Source organism: Musa acuminata, chromosome BXJ1-8, assembly GCF_036884655.1.
Source record: "Musa acuminata AAA Group cultivar baxijiao chromosome BXJ1-8, Cavendish_Baxijiao_AAA, whole genome shotgun sequence".
NCBI lineage: Eukaryota > Viridiplantae > Streptophyta > Magnoliopsida > Zingiberales > Musaceae > Musa > Musa acuminata.
The window spans coordinates 47790450-47810660 of NC_088334.1; the positions used below are offsets into that span (position 1 = coordinate 47790450).

The 20211-nt window shown below is 40.5% G+C and overlaps 4 protein-coding genes across 4 annotated transcripts; 3 read left to right on the forward strand and 1 right to left on the reverse strand.

The window, feature by feature from the left end:
- Positions 1-1516: 1516 nt before the first annotated feature.
- Positions 1517-4288, forward strand: LOC135588365 (cold-regulated 413 inner membrane protein 1, chloroplastic-like). Its single transcript, XM_065080456.1, has 6 exons — positions 1517-1835; positions 1921-2058; positions 3173-3268; positions 3351-3415; positions 3605-3674; positions 3889-4288. The coding sequence occupies exons 1-6, from the start codon at positions 1687-1689 to the stop codon at positions 4052-4054; spliced, it is 684 nt and encodes a 227-aa protein (XP_064936528.1). The 5' UTR covers positions 1517-1686; the 3' UTR covers positions 4055-4288.
- A 154-nt stretch (positions 4289-4442) lies between these two features.
- Positions 4443-8663, forward strand: LOC135588366 (uncharacterized). Its single transcript, XM_065080457.1, has 6 exons — positions 4443-5116; positions 5417-5487; positions 6867-6949; positions 7107-7183; positions 7376-7810; positions 8228-8663. The coding sequence occupies exons 1-4, from the start codon at positions 4991-4993 to the stop codon at positions 7136-7138; spliced, it is 312 nt and encodes a 103-aa protein (XP_064936529.1). The 5' UTR covers positions 4443-4990; the 3' UTR covers positions 7139-7183; positions 7376-7810; positions 8228-8663.
- Positions 8664-9182: 519 nt separating this feature from the next.
- Positions 9183-11521, reverse strand: LOC135588368 (glycerol-3-phosphate acyltransferase 1-like). The gene is made up of 2 exons (XM_065080458.1): positions 10635-11521; positions 9183-10336 (listed from the first exon to the last, which is right to left on the reverse strand). The coding sequence occupies exons 1-2, from the start codon at positions 11343-11345 to the stop codon at positions 9395-9397; spliced, it is 1653 nt and encodes a 550-aa protein (XP_064936530.1). The 5' UTR covers positions 11346-11521; the 3' UTR covers positions 9183-9394.
- Positions 11522-14782: 3261 nt separating this feature from the next.
- On the forward strand, positions 14783-17995 carry LOC135588369 (uncharacterized). The gene is made up of 7 exons (XM_065080459.1): positions 14783-14913; positions 16743-16820; positions 16951-17013; positions 17124-17171; positions 17264-17323; positions 17533-17590; positions 17660-17995. The coding sequence occupies exons 2-7, from the start codon at positions 16749-16751 to the stop codon at positions 17728-17730; spliced, it is 372 nt and encodes a 123-aa protein (XP_064936531.1). The 5' UTR covers positions 14783-14913; positions 16743-16748; the 3' UTR covers positions 17731-17995.
- Positions 17996-20211: the final 2216 nt, after the last annotated feature.

Here is a 20211-nt window from a genome sequence, read left to right on the forward strand (position 1 = left end):
CTCCTTCTGTCGGAAGTTCAGCTAGTCAGGGGAGGTTCTAGGCTGCTAATACTATGTTAGTCGGGAGTGTTGGTGGTGGTTAAGACATTAATTATGGTTATGATGATGACATAGTCTGTTGAGCCAAGTAAGGCATAAGTGGGGCAATGGCCTCCATCATCCCCATGAATGCTTGCACTTGGTGTGTGAGGTTCAAGAATGCTTTGGTGAGGACAACCAGGTGCCCCGTGTTTGTCCCTAAAGGTGAGAGCCCTCGATCATTAAACAGGCAATAGTAACACCCCGATATTTTAGTGGAGGTGGACACGTCCACATGGGAAAAGGAAGACAGTTGTTCGTCTTGTGTGAAGGTACTATGAATTGCAGGTAGAGCTTTCTCACTAGAGCCTCGATGAGAGGGTTTTGTAGGAGGATATTCATATAATATTCAGGGCCCTCCTTCTAGTACTAAAATATTGAGTGGATTTATCATTGATAGTTGAGTCAGCCTAGCTCGATCTGGACCTGAAAGTGTGGAGTTGTCCGAGGAACCCTCGTGGCAGCCTTGATGTGGGTAAGGTGGCTTCGAGATGGTCTTTATGTAATCCTGACCTACCCGAAATGGCTTTGAGGTCCGACCGAGGTGGAGTCTAGTCTCTTTAGTGAGTTCCTACACAAAAATCAATGTTAGAGAGAGTTTCTCGACCCAACCCCTCTAATGCTCAAGTTATTTTTAAAATATTATTTAGAGTATGAGACATTTTAGGAAAGAAGTTAGACTCTTGGCCAACACCAGGGTCAAATTTTATACATGATCAGTTAAGAGAATCATTTGTAATACTCTCAATGCCCTCCCCTTTAACGTTTTGTCGACGAGGGCGACATGCCCAAACAACCTGTCGTGAACTATTGTCTATGGAGGCCGCTAAGGGGAGGTGGGGTGGTGGGGGTGCAGGTCCAAACGACCTCTAGTAGATAGTAGTCCAAATGTCTCTAAGACGATTAGTTGACCGATGAGGATCGATTATCAAAACACTCCTTATAAAAAAAAAATATATATATATATATATCATGTAGTAATTCTGAAATTATTATTAATTTTATACTAATTCTTTTAAGAGATTGTGAATAGGAATACGAATTGCAGATATTAATTTAGGAACTCGCACGGGAATGAATTTGCGAAAAAGAAAAAAGAAACAAAAAATGGGTTCCGATCGTCAATAGTGAATCAGGGACACGGACCGGGCCGAGGCCCCCTGGTTGGTCCACCACTCTGCTGTCCACGTGGAGCGATATCTTCCCTCCCTCTCTTTCTCTCTCATATTTGTTACCGTCACATGTGTCTCGTGCCAAGAACGCGTCTTATGGACGAGTGATCGGAGTGACTTGTGCTACAATGGGTGTGGGTACCCGCGTGGTGATTGGCGATTGAGTTATGGGACCCGACCTGGCTCGGCGCGTGAAGGATGAAGTCGGTCGATCTAGAAGTTTCTGCTTCTTGAACGGCCAGGTGGAGTTCCGTCTCGGAGAAATCCCCGACTTTTCCCTACCCTATACACGAACAGATTAACAAACATGGAGAGAGGATCGCGTGCTATGCGTCCGGACTCGACCTGCTCTCTCTTCTTATTCGCCTCTCCTCTCGTCGCTCTACCCGTATCGCGTCGTGCGTCTTCTTCCTTCTTGATCTGTTAGCCGCAGAAGATGACGTCCGCCGGCTTCCGGTTCACCCTCCCTTCCCCATCTCTAACCTCTTCGATCCCCCACGCAAAGCTCAAATGCCGCACTCCCGCTATTGCGCTTCTCAACGGCGGGATCAGCGGAAGAACCACCGGCGGATTCGATCCACTCAGGTTAATTTCCATTGTCCCACCATTGCCATGTGAGTTGGGAACTCTTTACCTTCTTCTGAATCCCTGTTGCTTCTTGATCCTTCAGGCTTCTGGGTCCACCTCCTCCCGCTGTCGCCATACCGCCGATGAGGAGACAACAGACGGAACGCCGTGGCGGCGTCGTCTGCTATTGTGCGCCGCTCAACCCCCAAACCCTTCAATGGGTTTCTGCTGTCTCGGTCGCGTTAGTACGCTGACTCGCATCATTGATGTCTTTTCTGTTTTCTCTCATGATTTTTCCTTGTGCATTGTTATTAATTCATCTAAGGAGTGACATTTAAAGTATCTGTTCTTTTTGTCGATGTTATGCAACTCTGAAGTTGCTACTAAATGTCTGTTTAGTGTAGTGCAGAAGACATTGTTATAATAGTCTTGTGTGAATTAGCTGCATCTGGCAGGATCTCAGTTAATAACCTATCTTGAATCTGAAGCCACAATCAAAAGTTAGTTTGGTTGAATTGGATTCTTGTTCAACTAGAGCAAGTAGTTCTACTGTCACCAACTACGATTATCTCAGCCGATTGGTATCCTTGCTTTAAATTAATGGTTGAGTGCTTGAGTCCCCATAATTGCAATATTTTCTCAAATACATATGTATGTGTAGAGAGAGAGAGAGAGAGAGAGAGAGCCTTATGCAGTAGTCAACATGATCCGCTAACTTGAAATTCAAATCTAAAATTTCAGATATTGATCCTCATTCTTGATCTGTTAATTTACTGGATCACGAATGGATTTTGTATCTTTACTTAATCAAATCCTTGGTGGCTTTGATCCAGTGGCTATTCCTAGCTTAATCCACGCTATGTGCTTGCTTTGCGTCTTGTGGAATTGTGATCATCTTTTCTAAACTTCATTGATTTTACATGGAACTCAATGGACTTATATCTTGGCTGTGGTCTATACTCTATAGGATCGTGTTCTATGCCTGTTATAAGAAAAAAAAACTTGATCTGTAAAAATGCAGGGCTACTGAGAAAGTAAAATCAAAAGGGAATTTGGCATGTCTTCCTTTGCTAAGGGAACAATTGTGGACTCTAGAATAGAATTAAATTTTTATCTCCAGCTTAGCAACTACCAAAAAATTTCAACTTCTCCCTGTCAGAATGTACTTTGTTGATCATTCCAGTATTCTAAATCTCCAATCTCTCTTCTCTCTCACTATAGACATCCTTATCTCTAAGGTACCAGACTTTGCTTGTTAAGTGGCATGGTTTATGTACCTTTTCTCTCTTTATATACTTGACGTTCTCTAATATTTTTTTTGTGAACATTCTCTAATCGTTGCTGCATATTCTCAGGGTATTAATGTTTGCCAAAGGCACAGCTATCCAGAAATCATTTCTTGTCCCTCTTTTTGCTCTGCAAGCACCAACGTCCGTCATTTCATGGATCAAGTGAGCTTATGGAAGAAGTTGTCATATATATAATTAAACTATTTCAGTAGTATAATGACTAGATCTTGCTTTTCTTATACAGGGGTGACTATGGTACTTGGACTGCATTTCTGGCGCTTCTGGTTCGTCTGTTCTATTTTGTTCCAGGTAAGTGTTCCTTTTGTTGTGTAATATTTATACTTTCGTGCATCAGAGGACCAAATTCTAATTTCATAGAGTTCAAGAAGAAGTTTGCATTACCTTGCTAAGATTAGACTGCTTTTCTGCAATATCTAAGACATCATATATATTTTCCAGAGAAAATTTGAATTTATTAATTTTTTTCTTGCTATATAGGTGGACTTGAGCTACCATTCCTAGCAATGTTACTTGTCATTGTGGCTCCGTACCAAACAATGAATTTAAGGCAAGTTTGTGATAGACATTTACACTCAAAAAGAGAAATATAAGTATGGTGTTTTCTTTTTGGTGGATCTCTAAGATCTTGCTTTGAATTATAGTCACATGAGTTGATCATGTCGGGAGGCAATCAAGAAGTTTATAATGGAATTTTAGTCATTAGAGAACAAATTGTACACATGTTCCACCATTCTTATCAATGTCTTCTATATTTCTTACAGAGGAACCCAAGCTGGTGCAATTGTTTCATTGGCAATAGCTGGGTACTTGGCATTTCAACATTTTTCAAGGGTGGGAGGGTTGCGAAAAGCATGCGACCAAGGATCCATAGTCGCAACTTCAGCTGTCATATGTAGCCTCATCATTCCTTGGTTCTTCTTGTTCTGATCTTATTTGTACAAGAAGTTGTCAAGGAATCTAGAACTATAAGAGGCGTCAAAAGGAGCGTCACTCTCGTCACCCTCTGGTACATCTGAAACTTTGGAGAGGTTCGTGACTTTATGTAGTAAATAACACCATCGCATGCATGGAAGTTTTAGATAAGTTATGTGTCTATATTCTGGAGAACGTTAAGAATGTATGTCATGCTTAATATCAATCAGCAAAGCGTCTATTGCATTACCATGCAGTCAATGTCGACAATTCCCCCAAAATATTCTTGTTGACTGTTGACCACACATCTCAGGCATTTAACATTATCTCCAACATTAATGTGAATGCACAAATGAATAGATTCCTCTTTGCTCTGACACCCAAGAGATTGCTCCCTACTCTTTGTGATGGCAGTTCAAGGTTTATGGATTCTTTTCTGGCTTATCTGTGATGTTTGACAAAGCATTTGCCATTTCTTTTTAAGATGAGGTGTGTCTTGAGTGTAACAACCATGAACAACAGTTGATTTGTATGAAAAGTTTGAATACTTCCAATGAAGAAGCTTGTTGCCTTTTGTAAATATTTCTCGTCGCTGACCACATCAAATGCCATATTATTCCGACATTTGCGGGCGCCAACTCTCTCTCTCTCTCTCTCTCTCTCTCTCTCAAGTTGAACTTGCCTAATCTTCCTTGATCGCATCGATTCGTGTCTTTCTTATGCACTATATGGCCATTAGTGGGTCAAATATGCTCATCTGGGACCAGTGAACCCCGAGAAAGCAGCGGCGACGGACGGCCATTCCCGGGGGAGCCCTTTGTCGCCCTTGGCGCGACCGCCTCTGCCTCTCCTCCGGAACTCCTGACCTCGATGGTACCTTTTGGGTCATCGGGGCGTTGGTAATAAAGAACGCCGACGCGCCCGACCATCGGCTTCCCCTTCCGCAACTTGATGTCTCAGAGCGTCGCCCACCGAAAGCCCGTCCTCTTCGCAATTCCATTGAGGGGGCCGAGGGCGTTTCTTGGTACCCTTCGCTCTCCCGGCTCCTCGTCCAATGAAGACCGGCCACCAGACCAGGTGTTTGTCCCTCTCGTTCTCAATCATTTTTTGTGCACTGGCTGGTCGAGTACAGTAGAAGGATTGCGCGATGTTTGACGCTAATGGGGTTGTAATTGTGTTTCTTGTCCTATAAATATTCTGTTAGTGTTGGCAGCGAGAACTGGCCCCTGAATCCCATCCACCATATGTATTACGGAATTATCTTTTTCATTCTTGTTTGACCATGTTCTTACTAATGTCAGATTTGGAACGGTAGAGTACATTGAAACAATTATTCTAAATATTCTACTTAGCTTACTCATTTGCTGTTTGAAATAGCAAAGCAGCCCGTTCAACAAGCAACCAACTAGCAAAAGGATGATCATGGAAAGGAATTTGACACTTCTCAGGTAAATTTTAATATGTGTTATTTTCTTTTTATGTTTTGATGAATGGCCATACGTCCTTGTATCAGAGCTTGTCCTTGAAAGAAATTTTGCTTATTTACCGTGAGCCAGCTTAATTGTAATGCAAATATAATACTGCAATCAAGTAGTGTAACTTTGCCGCTCCTAGATTTTCCGAATGTAATGGCCATAAGTGCTGAATTTTACAAGATCGTGTCGTGGTTGTATGAAAGTAAACTGCAGCCGTTATGGTAGGTCTTTATACCCACTTATTAGTTATTAGTCATGGAGATCTGTGAACAAATATTTTTTTGCCTATGTTTGGCTTAGAAGTTGCCATCAGCTTTTGAAGATTGGTGTGTTGATGGGAGTGCCATCTACACTGAAGCTTTTCATTTTGAGTTTCTGTTATATAGCTGACCTGTTTTGTTGGGAAATCTCCTTGGATTTTTGTACCTGATACATTTGCCTCTTGAGAGTAGGTAGGTGCAGAAAACAGTTTTTGTACTGCTATAAGATAGTAATTATAAATTTATAATATAATGATGCATATGAAGGTTTAGAAGTCACCAGTGCATGTGCTTCACAAATCAACATGGCTGGGACAAGGACCACCAAATCTGAAGGTTTGGTCATACAGGTATATTCATAAATCATAGTGATAACCTACAGAAACTTTATTTTTGTTAATGTTCTTTGTAATAAGATGGATTGCTTTTGTCCTGCCCATGAAATGGCATTTTCTCTCTATTCCCACATGTTCATGTTTCAATTGATTTTCTTGAAGGCTGGCGATGGTACTATAATTATGCTTCTTCCGCAAGTTGTTAAGATTCAATGCATTTAATGTAGGTCATAAGTGAAAGATAGATATCAATAGGAGTTGCTTGTGGGTTTATCACTACTACAACGTTTTGTCTGCTAAATCTGTAGACAGCAACTAATTTTGACAAGAAAATCACATTTCAACAACAAATTTCACAAACTCTCAGGTTCTCATCCTTGTAATGAATGTATCAATTGCTATGGCCCTTCTATTTATGTGTAATATGAATTTCTAAGCTCCATATTTATCTTAAATAGTTGAGAAGTTTGGCTTCTTCACCATTAGAGTCAATATATGAAGAGGGTTTTTCTTTTATGTTCGTGTGAAGCATGACATCCAGAGCTTGTCAATGTCTCAGCTTGCAAGAGGATGACAAATGGCCTGCATATTTAAGAGATACCTTGAGTACCTTGGTCATCTTATATATATGAGCAACATATTTCAGGCGCATGAGTGACAACATCACCATGGCATTTTACAGGTCTCATGCATGCTGCAAATCTTTCTTTTACTGTTTCTAGTGTTTTCATTGTCTCTTCGCCAAAATTAACTGCAGGCTGGGAGCTTCTACCATCTTTATTTCAAGGATGAACAACCTTCCTGCTATACATGAACCCACTCCTGCAGACTTCTCTGGAAGTAAGTTTGCAACGGTGCATGTATGAAATATTAGGCCATTTCAGCTGTGCCATTCATGTACGAAAAATTTGCAACAGTGCATGCTTAACCCTACTCATGCAATTAAATTGTGTAGATTTCTGTGGGTTTTGTTGTTTGATACATCCTTATCTTTCAGATTCAATGCCACTGTGCTTGATGCCATCTTAAACTGCACTCCTTTTGTTGACAGTTCTAACACGGTATGATTATCAGGTATGACTGGTGTTGCCCATCTTAAATGGAAATACCTTAATACCATATCCATGTCATACGTATGAGAGCCACATATATCAGGTTTATGAGAGACGACATCACCATGAAAAATTTCAGGTCTCATGCATGAAGCAAAGCTTTCTTTAATGATCTCTAATGTTTTGTTATCTTTTTACCAAAAATTGACTGCAGACTGGGAGCTTCCACCAACTTCATCTCAAGGATGAACAACTTCTCTGCTGTAGGTGAACTCACTGTTGCTGATTAGTTCTTTATAAGCTGGTCTTGGTCTTCAGAACAGCACGGAGCAGTGAAGCCAGATCCAGAGGTCATCAAATGGGCCATCCCAGGGAGGATTCAGTGAACCCATCTACTACAGTGCATTTTGCACAGGATTATGGAGACTCTCCTTTGGAAAGAGCAAGATCAAACAAAAATTACACCATTATTGACCAACAGACTGCAGCAATGCATGTTTTGCCTACATGAAATTGAATTATGTAGACTTATGTGAGTTCTGTTATTGAGTACATCCTTGTCCTTTTCAGGATCAAAGTTTCGGGTGCCTTGCCACTGTGACTGACACCATCAGGAGCTTACGGACTCGCGTCTTTGTCTCCCACCGAGGTATGTTCTTAAACTCTACTGACTCATGATGATCAATAGAGCTATATAACCTGGAAGTTGTGTATGAAAATATTTAGAACCTCAATACGTTGCACTTTACAGAGAAACCACTTTACAGACTCGAGTATGATACATTAATAGATGATTCCGCTTTTTTTCTTCTAAAGAAACATCAATTAGAAGGGTCAAATGTGACATAGTTGCTAGTATAAATCTATTGGGCCAGACAATAATTTGAGATGGATGAAAAATATATCCTGGTGAAGGGAATGGGGAGGAATAAACATCATGTTACTTCACTACCTCCTTTTCTTTGTTTTTAGTAGAATTAATGAATACCAAATTAAAATCAAGTATAACAAGTACCTCATCTGAATTTAATTGCTTCCTGACAAGTTCGAGCAAATCAATTGACAGATTTGAGTGAGAGATTGGTATCTCAAAATTAACATGGATCATAGTCATGCCATCTACTAATGGAGGTACATTTACGATCCATGAGCCAGCCAACTCCATTGAACGGTTCCTTGTCGCTTGTGTAGGACAAGCTTCACTCATAACCTCTATGATTTAGTGATGCAAAGATGACAAATGCTACTAGAGAAGAAGCTGCATGTCCTCTTGAGCAAGACAGCCACCCACCAACCCAAGTGTTTTTATGGTGGGATAATTCAGTGCATCATCTAATGATGTCACATTTAGTCCCATGTAAGTAATAGCCAAAAATCATTCATCTTGTTGAGATAATTAGAAGATCTTGTTGAGATAATTAGAAGATCTATGGTTGTAAGGACGATTTTTTCATGGATCATATGTTCCTCTTTAATTTGAAATGATTGCATCCTTGAATTGACTGTAGGCAGGTAAGCATTGGACAAGTATATGGTTGGCATCGATTGTGAATAGTTGCGTGACTTAGATGTTCCATCAAGAAATAAATAAAGCATAACTAAAAATCTATACATGATTTGACAGGAAACTTCAGGGCATATGGAAAGAACATAAAGAATTGGAAGAAAAATTAAATATAACACTAATGCAAGAACTGACTTAAATATATATATATATATATATATATATATATATATATATATATATATATATATATATAATTGTTTCATCCAAAATTCTTGATATTGATAACGTTCCTTAATATAGCTGCAATCGAAAAAACCTAAACTATCCTTAATATCTTCAGTATCATAATTTAAATTTGAAGGTTATTAATGTAAACTAAAATTTCAACTAATGGGTAACTAAAAAATACTAACATATTATATATATATATATATATATATATATATATATATATATATATATATAATTGTGCTACATAATCAGTTGTAATAAATATGGTTAAAAAGAAAAAGACTGAGTGAAGCATGCAGCACTTCTTTACGCTTCTTCTTCCTTTACTGGCCCATCATTGAATGGAAACCGTACTTACAGTAGCAGCAGAACAGTTCTATACGAAAGGGACTTATGTGATATGAGTCACATGATCCTGTTGACATGGTGAAATTTATGCCATGTAGAAAGTAGTCGCAGTACTACACCAGTACCGGTCACGGTCAGCAACTAACTTTACTTGGGCGGCTTCTTCTCTTGCCCTTCGCATTGATTACTCACCACACGCCCTTCGCACTGGTTGCTCACCACACCTTCGTTGCCGGCCAAAATCATGTACTTGTCTCGCCGGGTGAAGGCAGTGCACTCGAAGCCGAGCGCGTCGGCCAGCTGCTTCTGGATCCTGTTGGCCACCTCCGTAGCCGTCAACCCGCCGGCGCAGGTCATCTCTGGCGGCACTCGCTCCAGGATGTCCACCGTGTACACCGGCAGCGGGTTTAGCATGAACACGACCGGGTCGAGCCACTTCCGCCCGCTCGCTGTCGTGCCGTAGAACATCCCCACCCGGGCGTCCATCGCCACCGGGACGATGTTCTCCGCCAGCTCCGCGAACAGCGAGCTGAACCGCAGCAGGTACGGCTCCCGGCACGTCGTCCCCTCGGGGCACACCGCGAGGTCGCCGTCGCACAGAAGGCGCCGGATGGTGGCCGCGTCACGCTTGCGATCCCTCGTCAAACGTACCGTCTTCATGGGCGCCAGGATCTCGGACATCCGGCTTAGGCTGTACGTCACCGCCGGCACCGGCCGCTGCAGCGCTATGCAAAGAATGACGGGGTCCAACAGCGTCCTGTGCGTGCACACGTACAACTCTCCCTTCCTGCAAGAGCCTGTGCTGGCGTCGGAAGTGGACGTGTGCGGTCTCCCAACGGCGAACCGTATGCCGATGAGTGCTCCGATGAAGACGGTAACCCTGTAGGGGAAGATGATCCCCATGGCGATTCTGAAGATGGCCAGAGGTATGGCAATCGGTAGCCACATGAAAACAGCAAGGGTGGCCGAGGGGGTGGGAAGCAAAGCTAGCCTTCCATCGTGGAAGACGAGAGGCTTTGGGTACTTGGTTCTCGGCATCTCTGTGCTGATGCCGCTGGTATCCTCTTCCTTGTTCACAACAAACGTTTCCTGGCCAAGTAACAAGTTCAGCATGCTATAGAAAGAGAAGCATAAGGATCCACTGTTTGGACTATCTACCTCATTAAGAATGAACGCATATATATATAGGTCTTCATGCTTTCTTATGTTCATGCATGTTCTAATCTTTGTGGAATGTGTTGTACTGAAAGGAAAATAGAGATGTATAGTATATGCCAGAGATGGGATATTTCTCACATCCATCTTGTTATGGTGGTTGTTGTTGCTGTTGTATCATGCAAGAAAGCTAGTTGGATGCTTGGAGAGTTTGAAATGTACAGTGGCAGACCTTGCAGTAGGTGATGAACAGATGATCATGCAGGTTGGAGGAGCTCACGAGGGCTACATCAGCCTTGGCCTCCCCAAAGATATATTTGAGAGCTTTCTGCTTTGCGGCCAGGGTTGATCCAGAGATGAGCCCAGTGAAGTAGCAGCCTCTGACCACCTGCAATTCAGCTCCCACCACCTCACTCACACCGAGGTACTCCTTCAGGAAGCCTTCTACCATCACCCTTGGCATGCTGGTGAGGACCACCCTCATCCCGGTGGCGGCCAGCAGCTCACAGGCTTGGAGATGAAGGTTCTCCAGATAGAACTTTGGGAGCACTGCCCTACTCACAAGCTCCAAGTGTTTGGTCCTGAGCCCACAGAAGGTGACGAAGACTAGGATCCTCATGGTGATCTCCCTATGGTTACCCAGAACCCAGAGCAAGGGCGAGAGGAGAAGCAAAAGGAAAGCTCTCAAGAGGCTGCCACCTTCAAAGGCCACCAGCATGAAGTAAGGAAACAAAGATGGTGTCCCAAGGAGGGTGTCATGGAAGTCACACACCAGGGTTTGGCCCTCTCTTCCCTCTAAGGAGCACTTGGTCACACTAGAGTGCAAGGAATGGACCTGGTGCAATCTGGCTGAGTTCCTAAGGAGAAAGCCATGGCTCCTGAGCTTCTTAGCGACCTTGCAGCAGGCGAACTCCCAGTGTGCAGCTATCTTTAACAGCACCATGGGGACACCTACAGTCTTCTCCTCCCTCTTCTCTAATCTCTCTATGACTCTTTTTCCCTCGGCTTCCTCGATCTCCCACTGGCTGCCACTAATGGCTCCTGAAACTACTGGCCATGGCCGAAGCTGTCGCTAGCTACGTGCCAAAAGTGAGGAATGTTGATGCAGGGCAATGGGTGGAGGAGCAGATCATGAGTATATATAACACTAAATGCAACGGGAGGGTGGCGGTGGTGGATAGCACTTATCAGAGAGAGAGAGACGTGACGATGTGGGTTGGGTTGACCAAGGGGAAAGCATCTGGTTTTGCTCACCGGTAGCATTAATGGCACAACCAAACCTCATAGTCTTCTGCTGCAGAAATTAACGTTAGGTGTGAGCTCCAGTGACCCAAAACAACTGCCGGTTCCATGGCCATGGGGAAGACGAAGGTACCGAGTCATCTCCGGGTTCCTCCAGGCCTAGGGAAGAGATCCTCTGTCGTGTCACCTACATTCAATTATAGCTACGGTAACTTTTACCCACCGTATCTTGATATTGGCATGTCGGAAGACAGCCATTCTCAGCCACTGACGTTCTACATTCCTTGTAATCTGCTCGTTGAGGTGATTACTATCGTTCTATACTCCAAACTAGTCATCGTAATACTTCTCCACCCTAAATATTCTACATGGAGTTGAGGCTTATAATTCGCGTAACGTTGCATGGGGTGAATATTCTTGTTCTTCGCCAATATCAAGATCTTCTATGTCCACCAACTCTCATTCAGTCGCTTGCATGCTTCCTAATTTGTTTAGCCGTAGAAGATGCCACATGTGTAAGATAATATATTCTACATCAAAGTTATCGAGGTTCATTGCGCATCTGATAGCCCATGAAGCTGATGGTAATTCCTCTCTTTCAATCCAAAAGCATTAAGTATAAATAAATTTGGGTCAGTTCATGTGGCGAGAACAAAAGAAAAATGACATGAGCTAGTGATGGAGCCACTGTGAAAGAATAGACATTTCATGTGGTTGTTGGATGAAGAATTTAATGGACCAAGTAAATACATTGAGCAGTCTTCTTCTTCTCGGTTGATATCGAAGTATCATTTCTGTGTTTAGGTTAGTCAAACCATGATAAGAACCGAGTGCTCGAACTCATGTAATCTTGCTTAGAGTATGTAGTTAATGAACAGAAGAGCGAAAAGGATATAAACTCGAAACATCACTTTTTTTTACCTTGAAGTATCTGAAACATTGTTGTCCTTCGTTCATCATGTATAGATAATATATGATATCAGTATTCGAGTAACTATAGACTAACATTCTCATCGTATCCGTGCATAGATTCACTCAATAAGTAAACAGTCTTATCATAGCTGTCGTATACATTTAATCAGTAGGTAGGACTAATGTCGAGTGTGCTTTCCAATCTAACAATTCTATATGCTCGGAGACGCCACCTAATCTCTTTTCGATGGAAGCCTGATTTGATCTGCATTAAAGCATGCGGTTGAGAGAATAGTGGGAAGATATATGTCTGATCATGAAACGTGGGGGTTGAGAAATCCTACCATTAATGCATGGCTCCTTAGGGAGCAAAAGAGTAGTAGGTTTCTAGTCCCATGACACAAACCCTAGGAACGGAAGCATAAGCTCCGGTAGGAAGTCTTTGTCAGATCGTATGAGGACATATGATCCATTTAATTTAATCCATGTAAACCACATGAAATTTATAGAGAGGAGGATAGTGTGTGTTTGCGTATGGTTATGATAGCTTCAAAAACTTGCATCACAAATATAGATTGATAGATGAAGTTTAGCTCACATAAACCATGCATTTCGTAATGTATAAATATAGCATCATCATCCAATATAATTCTCACATTTGCCTCCATACATATGTTACAGGTATTCATAACACACGTGGAGCAATTAAAGGCACAAAAAAGGAGCATCATAACTCGCATTCATGAAAGCGAAATTTGAGTATCCAAATTGATCCCACATTAATATTGGGTGTTAAATGACAAAGAATCTTACGTGGATTTGTGGTGGTATCACCCATCACCTCGTGTTAATGCACTTCCTACCATACAATCGAGTCACGATGCTTCCTTCTTTTTCTTCTTCGATTGCGTGCGTATATGTGTGTTAGAATCTGACGATTCAAGAACAAATTTGAATCGTTTGGTTGGGAGATGAGTGAGAAGCTATGCCAATCACGATGATAAATGTGAGAGTTGAGTGATACTGCGGTGGCATTTATTTATGCATAGGTCCAGCCAAGTATGGTTTTCCATCATTATTTTTGTAGATAAATGTTGTTTTTATGACAGCTATACCTTAAGAAAATCCTACCATATATATATATATATATATATATATATATATATATATATATATATATATATATATATATATATATATATATATATATATATATATAGAGAGAGAGAGAGAGAGAGAGAGAGAGAGAGAGATATATATATATATATATATCATGTGATAGAGGAATATTGAATCGATTGGACGTGCAAATGGAAGTGTTATTATTGAATATTGATATTATTTTATTTGATTCAATCAAACTAAAAGTTTATAATAGACTTGTAATCGATTCAATCAAGACTCAACCTAATCAGATTTATATCAAGTGAACTAAGTAGTTGGAGTCGACCTCTAGGCTCATATATTAATAAGGGATGGATACAAAGAGAGGTTGGGGAGTATTCTATCTATCCTCGCTTGATATCCATGTGAATAATATAAAATATCTTTATTTTTACCCTATCAGAGGTAAATCCTTGTGAATACTTGCACCCATGAGTATAATTAACACCTCTAGCTATATATGATTGATCTAACTAATTAGAGCAAGTCGAGTCAAAAGAAAAAGAAAAAAAAAATCTAAAAGCCCAACAACAACCCCAAATCTATTTGAGTCCAACTCTCCTCACCACATTCTCCTTCCCATTATAAACTCTGGGCAACCAATTTGGTATCCATCGGTTCTTCAAATCAGGGGCCAATTTGTAAGCTGAATGCTTAATTAAATTCACATTTGGGTCCTATTTAGCTCCTCGAATTGCTTTTCTTTAGGTCCCAACACATTTGGGTCCTATTTAGAACTCAATCTAATCCGACTCGGATGAAACCAATCGAGTCGAGATTGACGCGTAAAAACTGCACCGATGAAGACACGCTTGCCAATTCTGGACGGAGATAAATGAGGGCGGTCACTGTGGTGCATCGAACAGGGACCGGGAACTTGGAGCCCTCACAACGCCACACGGAGAAGCTCACGTCATATGTTCCGTGAACGACGGTGTTACCGCGTGGGTCCCACGGTCCCAAGATCGACCAATCGCTGTTCCCTCATCTGGGCGAGATAGGCGATGTCGGCCCGCTTCGACCACCCGTCCGCGAACGCGGACACGCGTCGTCCGTAGTTGATTCATCTCCTGCTACTTCTTCCACCCCCCCTCCTCTCCTTCTCATCCGATCTTGATTATACGGTGGAATTGGGGGGAGCGAGAAGACGAACGCAGGGGTTCTCGGTCGCGATCCTCATATCGCTCAAGAAGGTACGAAGACCATGTTATTTCACCCATTTCTCGTTTCTTCTTTTTGTGATCCGGCCATCAGAATACGTAGGAACTCGCTTTCGCCTTTTTTTGTCGCGCGAAGATAGAGGAATCGCGAATCCCTCTTCCTATGGTCATGCGAATCCGGGATCCTTGTTCGCCTCATTCGATCACAACCCGTTATTGGATGGTTTATTTGTCCAAGACCAAGCAAAAAGGCTTCTTTAGATCGATTTGGATTTACATTAGCATGATCCACGCAAAGGTGTTTCTTTTAGATACGGACTGAAAGAACTTAAAATGGATTTGGATTTGGGGATTGGGTCATCAAATGCATGTTACGGTTTTTTAGATGGATTACGAGAATAGAGCCATTTGACTTCTCGATGGTGTATATTGTCTTGGAACTTGGCCGTATAAGTTGGGTTTGTCAGTATTCTTTGTATGGTCATGATGATGATTAATCGGAATATGGATGGACTTTTTCTCCTGAACCAATTTACACATGATCCTTATAAATCCGATTTATTATGGTGATATTTTCTTCGTATCCACAAATTTAGTGAACATCCTTGTTATCTAGACATGTCTTGGAGATGGATCTATGTGCATTATTCATAGGGATACCTTTAAGCCAATTTATACTGTATGTGACCTTGTGAGGTGCATTAATTTAATAATGAAACACTCATAGTGCTATGTGGAAGGGGAATTAAGGAAAATGTAGGTTGCCTCTTTTTCATTTTCCTTTTTCATCTGACCCGGAACCCATAATGTTTTGGTAAATGTGTTCTGTGAATTATAAACCTATTGTTTCATTGTACAAATGATGATCCATTATTGTGACATTCATCATCATTTCTCAGCCTGTCATTCCATTTTTGTTTCTCTAAAATTTTTGTTCCTAGATCACGTTGACTTTTCATGAATGTCTAAAAATGAGTCTCAGCATTTTGATTGCCCATGTGTGTCTTCTTGGTGAAGGAATCTATTCATCTTTAAGATTCTTAAGACATATGGTTATCCATTAATGATTCAGATAGATGAGTTCCTCAAGTGGGCTGCCAAAATTGAAGGATGAAAGATTATGCTGAATCAGATCCATACACCATTCTAATGTAATCAAAATCTATCCTAAATTCTCTTAATTTGTTATCAGGGATTTTCACATTTTCTTGGTTCTGCCTATGCCCTTCGGCTTCTAGATACCTCTATCTGCATAGGAGCTGATTAAGCTTTAGACTGTACTAGGATCAATGCTTGATGTCAGAAAGTTTTAATATCATGTTGCAGACTAGAAACATTTTTCTGCTGCCTATCATAGTCAAATAAGTGATTATATGTAAAAAGCTTTTTGTTTGCTGCTCTTTCACCAAATGGGTGTTGGAGCAAAAGTTTTGATATACCATTTGTTAGATGAAAATTTAGAGAAGTTGCCAACGATTCTAGAAAATATTCTAGCCTAATTAGTACTGCTTTTTTTGTGTGTTTACGTTTTTTGCAAGTTGTTTTGATCAATCTATGTAAATTATACCATGCATCTGCTTGTCATTAGTTTGTCAACAGATTATTTCTTGTTTCAGTTTTTTTTGCCTTTGGTGTATGGTTTGTAATTGTCTGAGCTCATCTTGTTGTCGTCTTCCTATTTTGTTTTCATTCTACAGATCAACCGCAGTTATTCGAGCCTTTGTTTCGGGCTAGTCTCACCAAAGATTCTTTTTTTTCATGTTTTTAGTTATTTTATAATAACTTGCAAGATCCTTTTTTATGCTTTTAGTTAATTTATTATAACTATCATTTCAACTGCAGTTTCTTAAGCTTCATTACAGCTCATCATGTCAGAAATGGATGCCAAAGAACATTTGAACCAAAGTGAGGAGACTGCCATGCCGTCTTCTCAACAAGAGGTGATACTATAACCTCCTTTCTGTTGATCTGCAGATGATTGCAATTGGTATTTGAGACGTGCATGCATGAATTTCTGAGAATATATCAATGAGGATGTATCAATTTATGTTGTTATGATAACTTTTGCAGGAGGAAGCAATCAAGAAAAAGTACGGAGGAATTGTACCCAAAAAGCCACCCCTCATATCCAAGGCAAGTGCTCCGGTGTCTGTAATGGGTACCATTTATGCTGCAGTTGCATATCCCATATGAATAGTTATAGCATTCTTGGACAACTAACGTTTAGAGAAATTCTTATGCAGGATCATGAACGTGCTTACTTTGATTCAGCCGATTGGGCTTTAGGAAAGGTATTTTGATCGGCTCTTATATGCATCGTTATTACAAGTTTAAGACTTGACACAACCTTTTTCTCTGATTGGATTTGGTTCTATAATTACAGCAGGGAGGACATGCTCACAAGCCCAAAGGTCCCCTTGAGGCACTCCGTCCAAAGTTGCAGGTATCCATCGATGTTGCAGAGTATCTACCATGCTATGATACAGTTCACTGTTCTGTCAGCAGTCATCTGCTCATCAAAGTCCAATCCGATATCTGCAACATATTTTTAAGTCAACTTTTTGATGCATTTACATCAAACATGTGTGTCGAAACAAAAAATGATCATATTACAGAGGTTTTTAATTGACTGCACATTCCCATTTTTGTCAGCCCACACAGCAGCAAGCACGTTCTCGCCGCTCAGTGTATGCATCTACTGAAAATGAAGGTATTACCTGATTGTTTGCATTTGTTGTAGCGTCTTCCTTCTTCTCATGTAACCTCATCTCCTTTGAAGCTGTAGATGGGGGCAACGCTGCTTCTGAGGATATGAGTGATGATAACAGCAACAACGATCAGTGCATTTGATGGTGCTTGCTAAAGATATCCTGGCTTAGTAGTTTATGTTCTCGTCTATGAGGGATGTCTAGTTTTCACGGTTTAGTACTGAGGGAGCTTTCCTATTTGATATGTGAGAGGTTCTGCGACGTTAGTTGCAGCCTGCACTCATCCAACTGGAGTTTGTAGTAGTTTGTGAATTAGATACAAATGTAGCCTACAATGCTTTGTAATTTCACAGAACATGCGCTGTTTTCAATATTATTATAAGTGAAAATTTGCTGTTTATGGTAAACTACATCTCCATCTCACCTAATTTTTGTATAAATTTACCAACTCTCGCTTGTTTTTTATTTATTTATTCCGTACTGGTGAAATCATTTGACATCTATACTTCTATCTATACTAACGATAGGGGCTGGATAGTACTAAATTGACATATGAATAATGTATGTTTTCTCTTACCTTTTTTTCCTTTAATATATATATATATATATATATATATATATATATATATATATATATATATATATTGAAAGGAAAGGTTTTCGTTTTTCTGATAGTGTCCTTAACCCCTGGTTGCTTATGTTTTACAAACAAAACTGCAAATAAGATATTGGATGTAATATTTGTAAATATTCATATCTTTTTTATTTTACATAACATATAGAGAGCTTACAATATGTTTACGTATAGGTAAAATTATTTCGAAACATATCATGCAAGTAATCATTTTAGTGGTTCTTTAGCTCTACGTGCAAAGTGTCAGCCAACACATCACCCAAGAATTACTCGGAGGACTTTTTACTGTGACAGATCACCTTAAACCATTTTTTATCGTGACAGATCACCTTAAACCCTTTGTTATGTGATTTTTTAGAGCTTGCAAAGTCTACATTTATAATTTATATTATCTATTAAGTGTTTGTTGAAATGACTGCTATGAGATCTCTAAGTTAAACATTTCTTCTAGCTTGTCTTATTTTTTACAGGCTCTTAAGGGACCATAAGAGGTTTCGGGGAGGTTGACCTTTCATGGACGAAACGCAAGGGTATCACATGACTTAAGTAAAACTAGCTAAGTCCGTGATAGATGGTATAAGAGCGGGACAAGCATACTTAGAAACACTTGGCATACAAATGTGAGAGATTTAGCAGGACTGCATTGAAGGCAGCCAGTATGCGTGACCATTTAAGGAAAATAAGTGTTGAAATATAGGGAAAGGAGTCGCTTAGTAGAGTGGGTATCCGAAATTAATATTCAAACAAATGATCAACCCTTAGCACGAGAGGCACCATAAGAGAAAGCAAGGTATTTGAAAAAGGATGAGACCATGTAAGGAGGGATGGATTGATTGGCGACCAAAATAGTTGTGCAAATCTCATAGAAGTGAGGGAAATTGCTAACTTGAAGAATTTGGTATTCATGCAAGGGCTTGTATATGAATAATAAACTATCCATGGTCATCTTAAGGTGATCGAAACTCAGAGCCTTAAAACATTAAAACTTTCTCTTTGGTATGAGAAAGATATGAAGTGTGTAGCAAGTTCAGCATGTTGCGAAGCTTTGAGGGGCATAACAAGGGTTATATTGGTTAAGAGTTGCAATATAGTAAGTGTGTTCAAAGGGGTAGAACAGTGTATAGTTTATTCAGTAAGGTGGAGTAGTCCAAGGGGATGGTGATCTCTAAAACTTCTAAAATGAATGACGTGAAGAAAAAAAAAATCCTTGATTCACAACATGCTGAATTGAGTGAGTGATGAGAACTCGTCACATAATCTCGTACGAGATAATACATTGATGGACGCATTACGAGATCAAATAGGGGAATGACCCAAGGCAACACTAAATAAAGACACACTTAGAGTTAATATAGATACTAGACTTAATGCAGGTTTGACCTATGGAATGATGAGCGCGAGAGCCATCATCAATTTAATACAAACCGAGGAGTAAAGCACCTTAGGTGAAACTTAGTGAGGTGCCCAAGTCGTATGAAAGGAGTCGACATAGAAGATGAAACTTAGAGTGGAAGCATAAAACTTTCCTTAAAAAAGGTCAAGAATATGAACTCTTGCAAAGGCAAAAGCGAGATCATATTATTTCATGGGTCTCTCATTCTGATGGAGCGGACTCATCTTACATGGTGTTAAGGTCAAAGGGAGCTTCGAGGCACCTGCATCTTATCTCGATAAAGCAGATAAAGCACTAAACAGAGGAACTAAGATGACTTAACTTGCAGTGACGAAGTTGTGATCCAAAGGCCTTGGTACGAGGCAAGAGAACATGGATGTGGGTACTCTTGAAAAATATATTACAGTGCTACTATTCGAGTTGCCATAAAAGAAGTGATGTGTAGTAAAGATTGTGTTGGAGGCAAGGGCCTATGATCCAAATAATGATATATCAATTTTAACAAAGTTAATGAACTTTGAGAGTTGCTAGGCAATAAACTATCCTAGAGATGCATTTCGTTTAGTTGTGACCTGAGAATGATTGGACGAATGTTG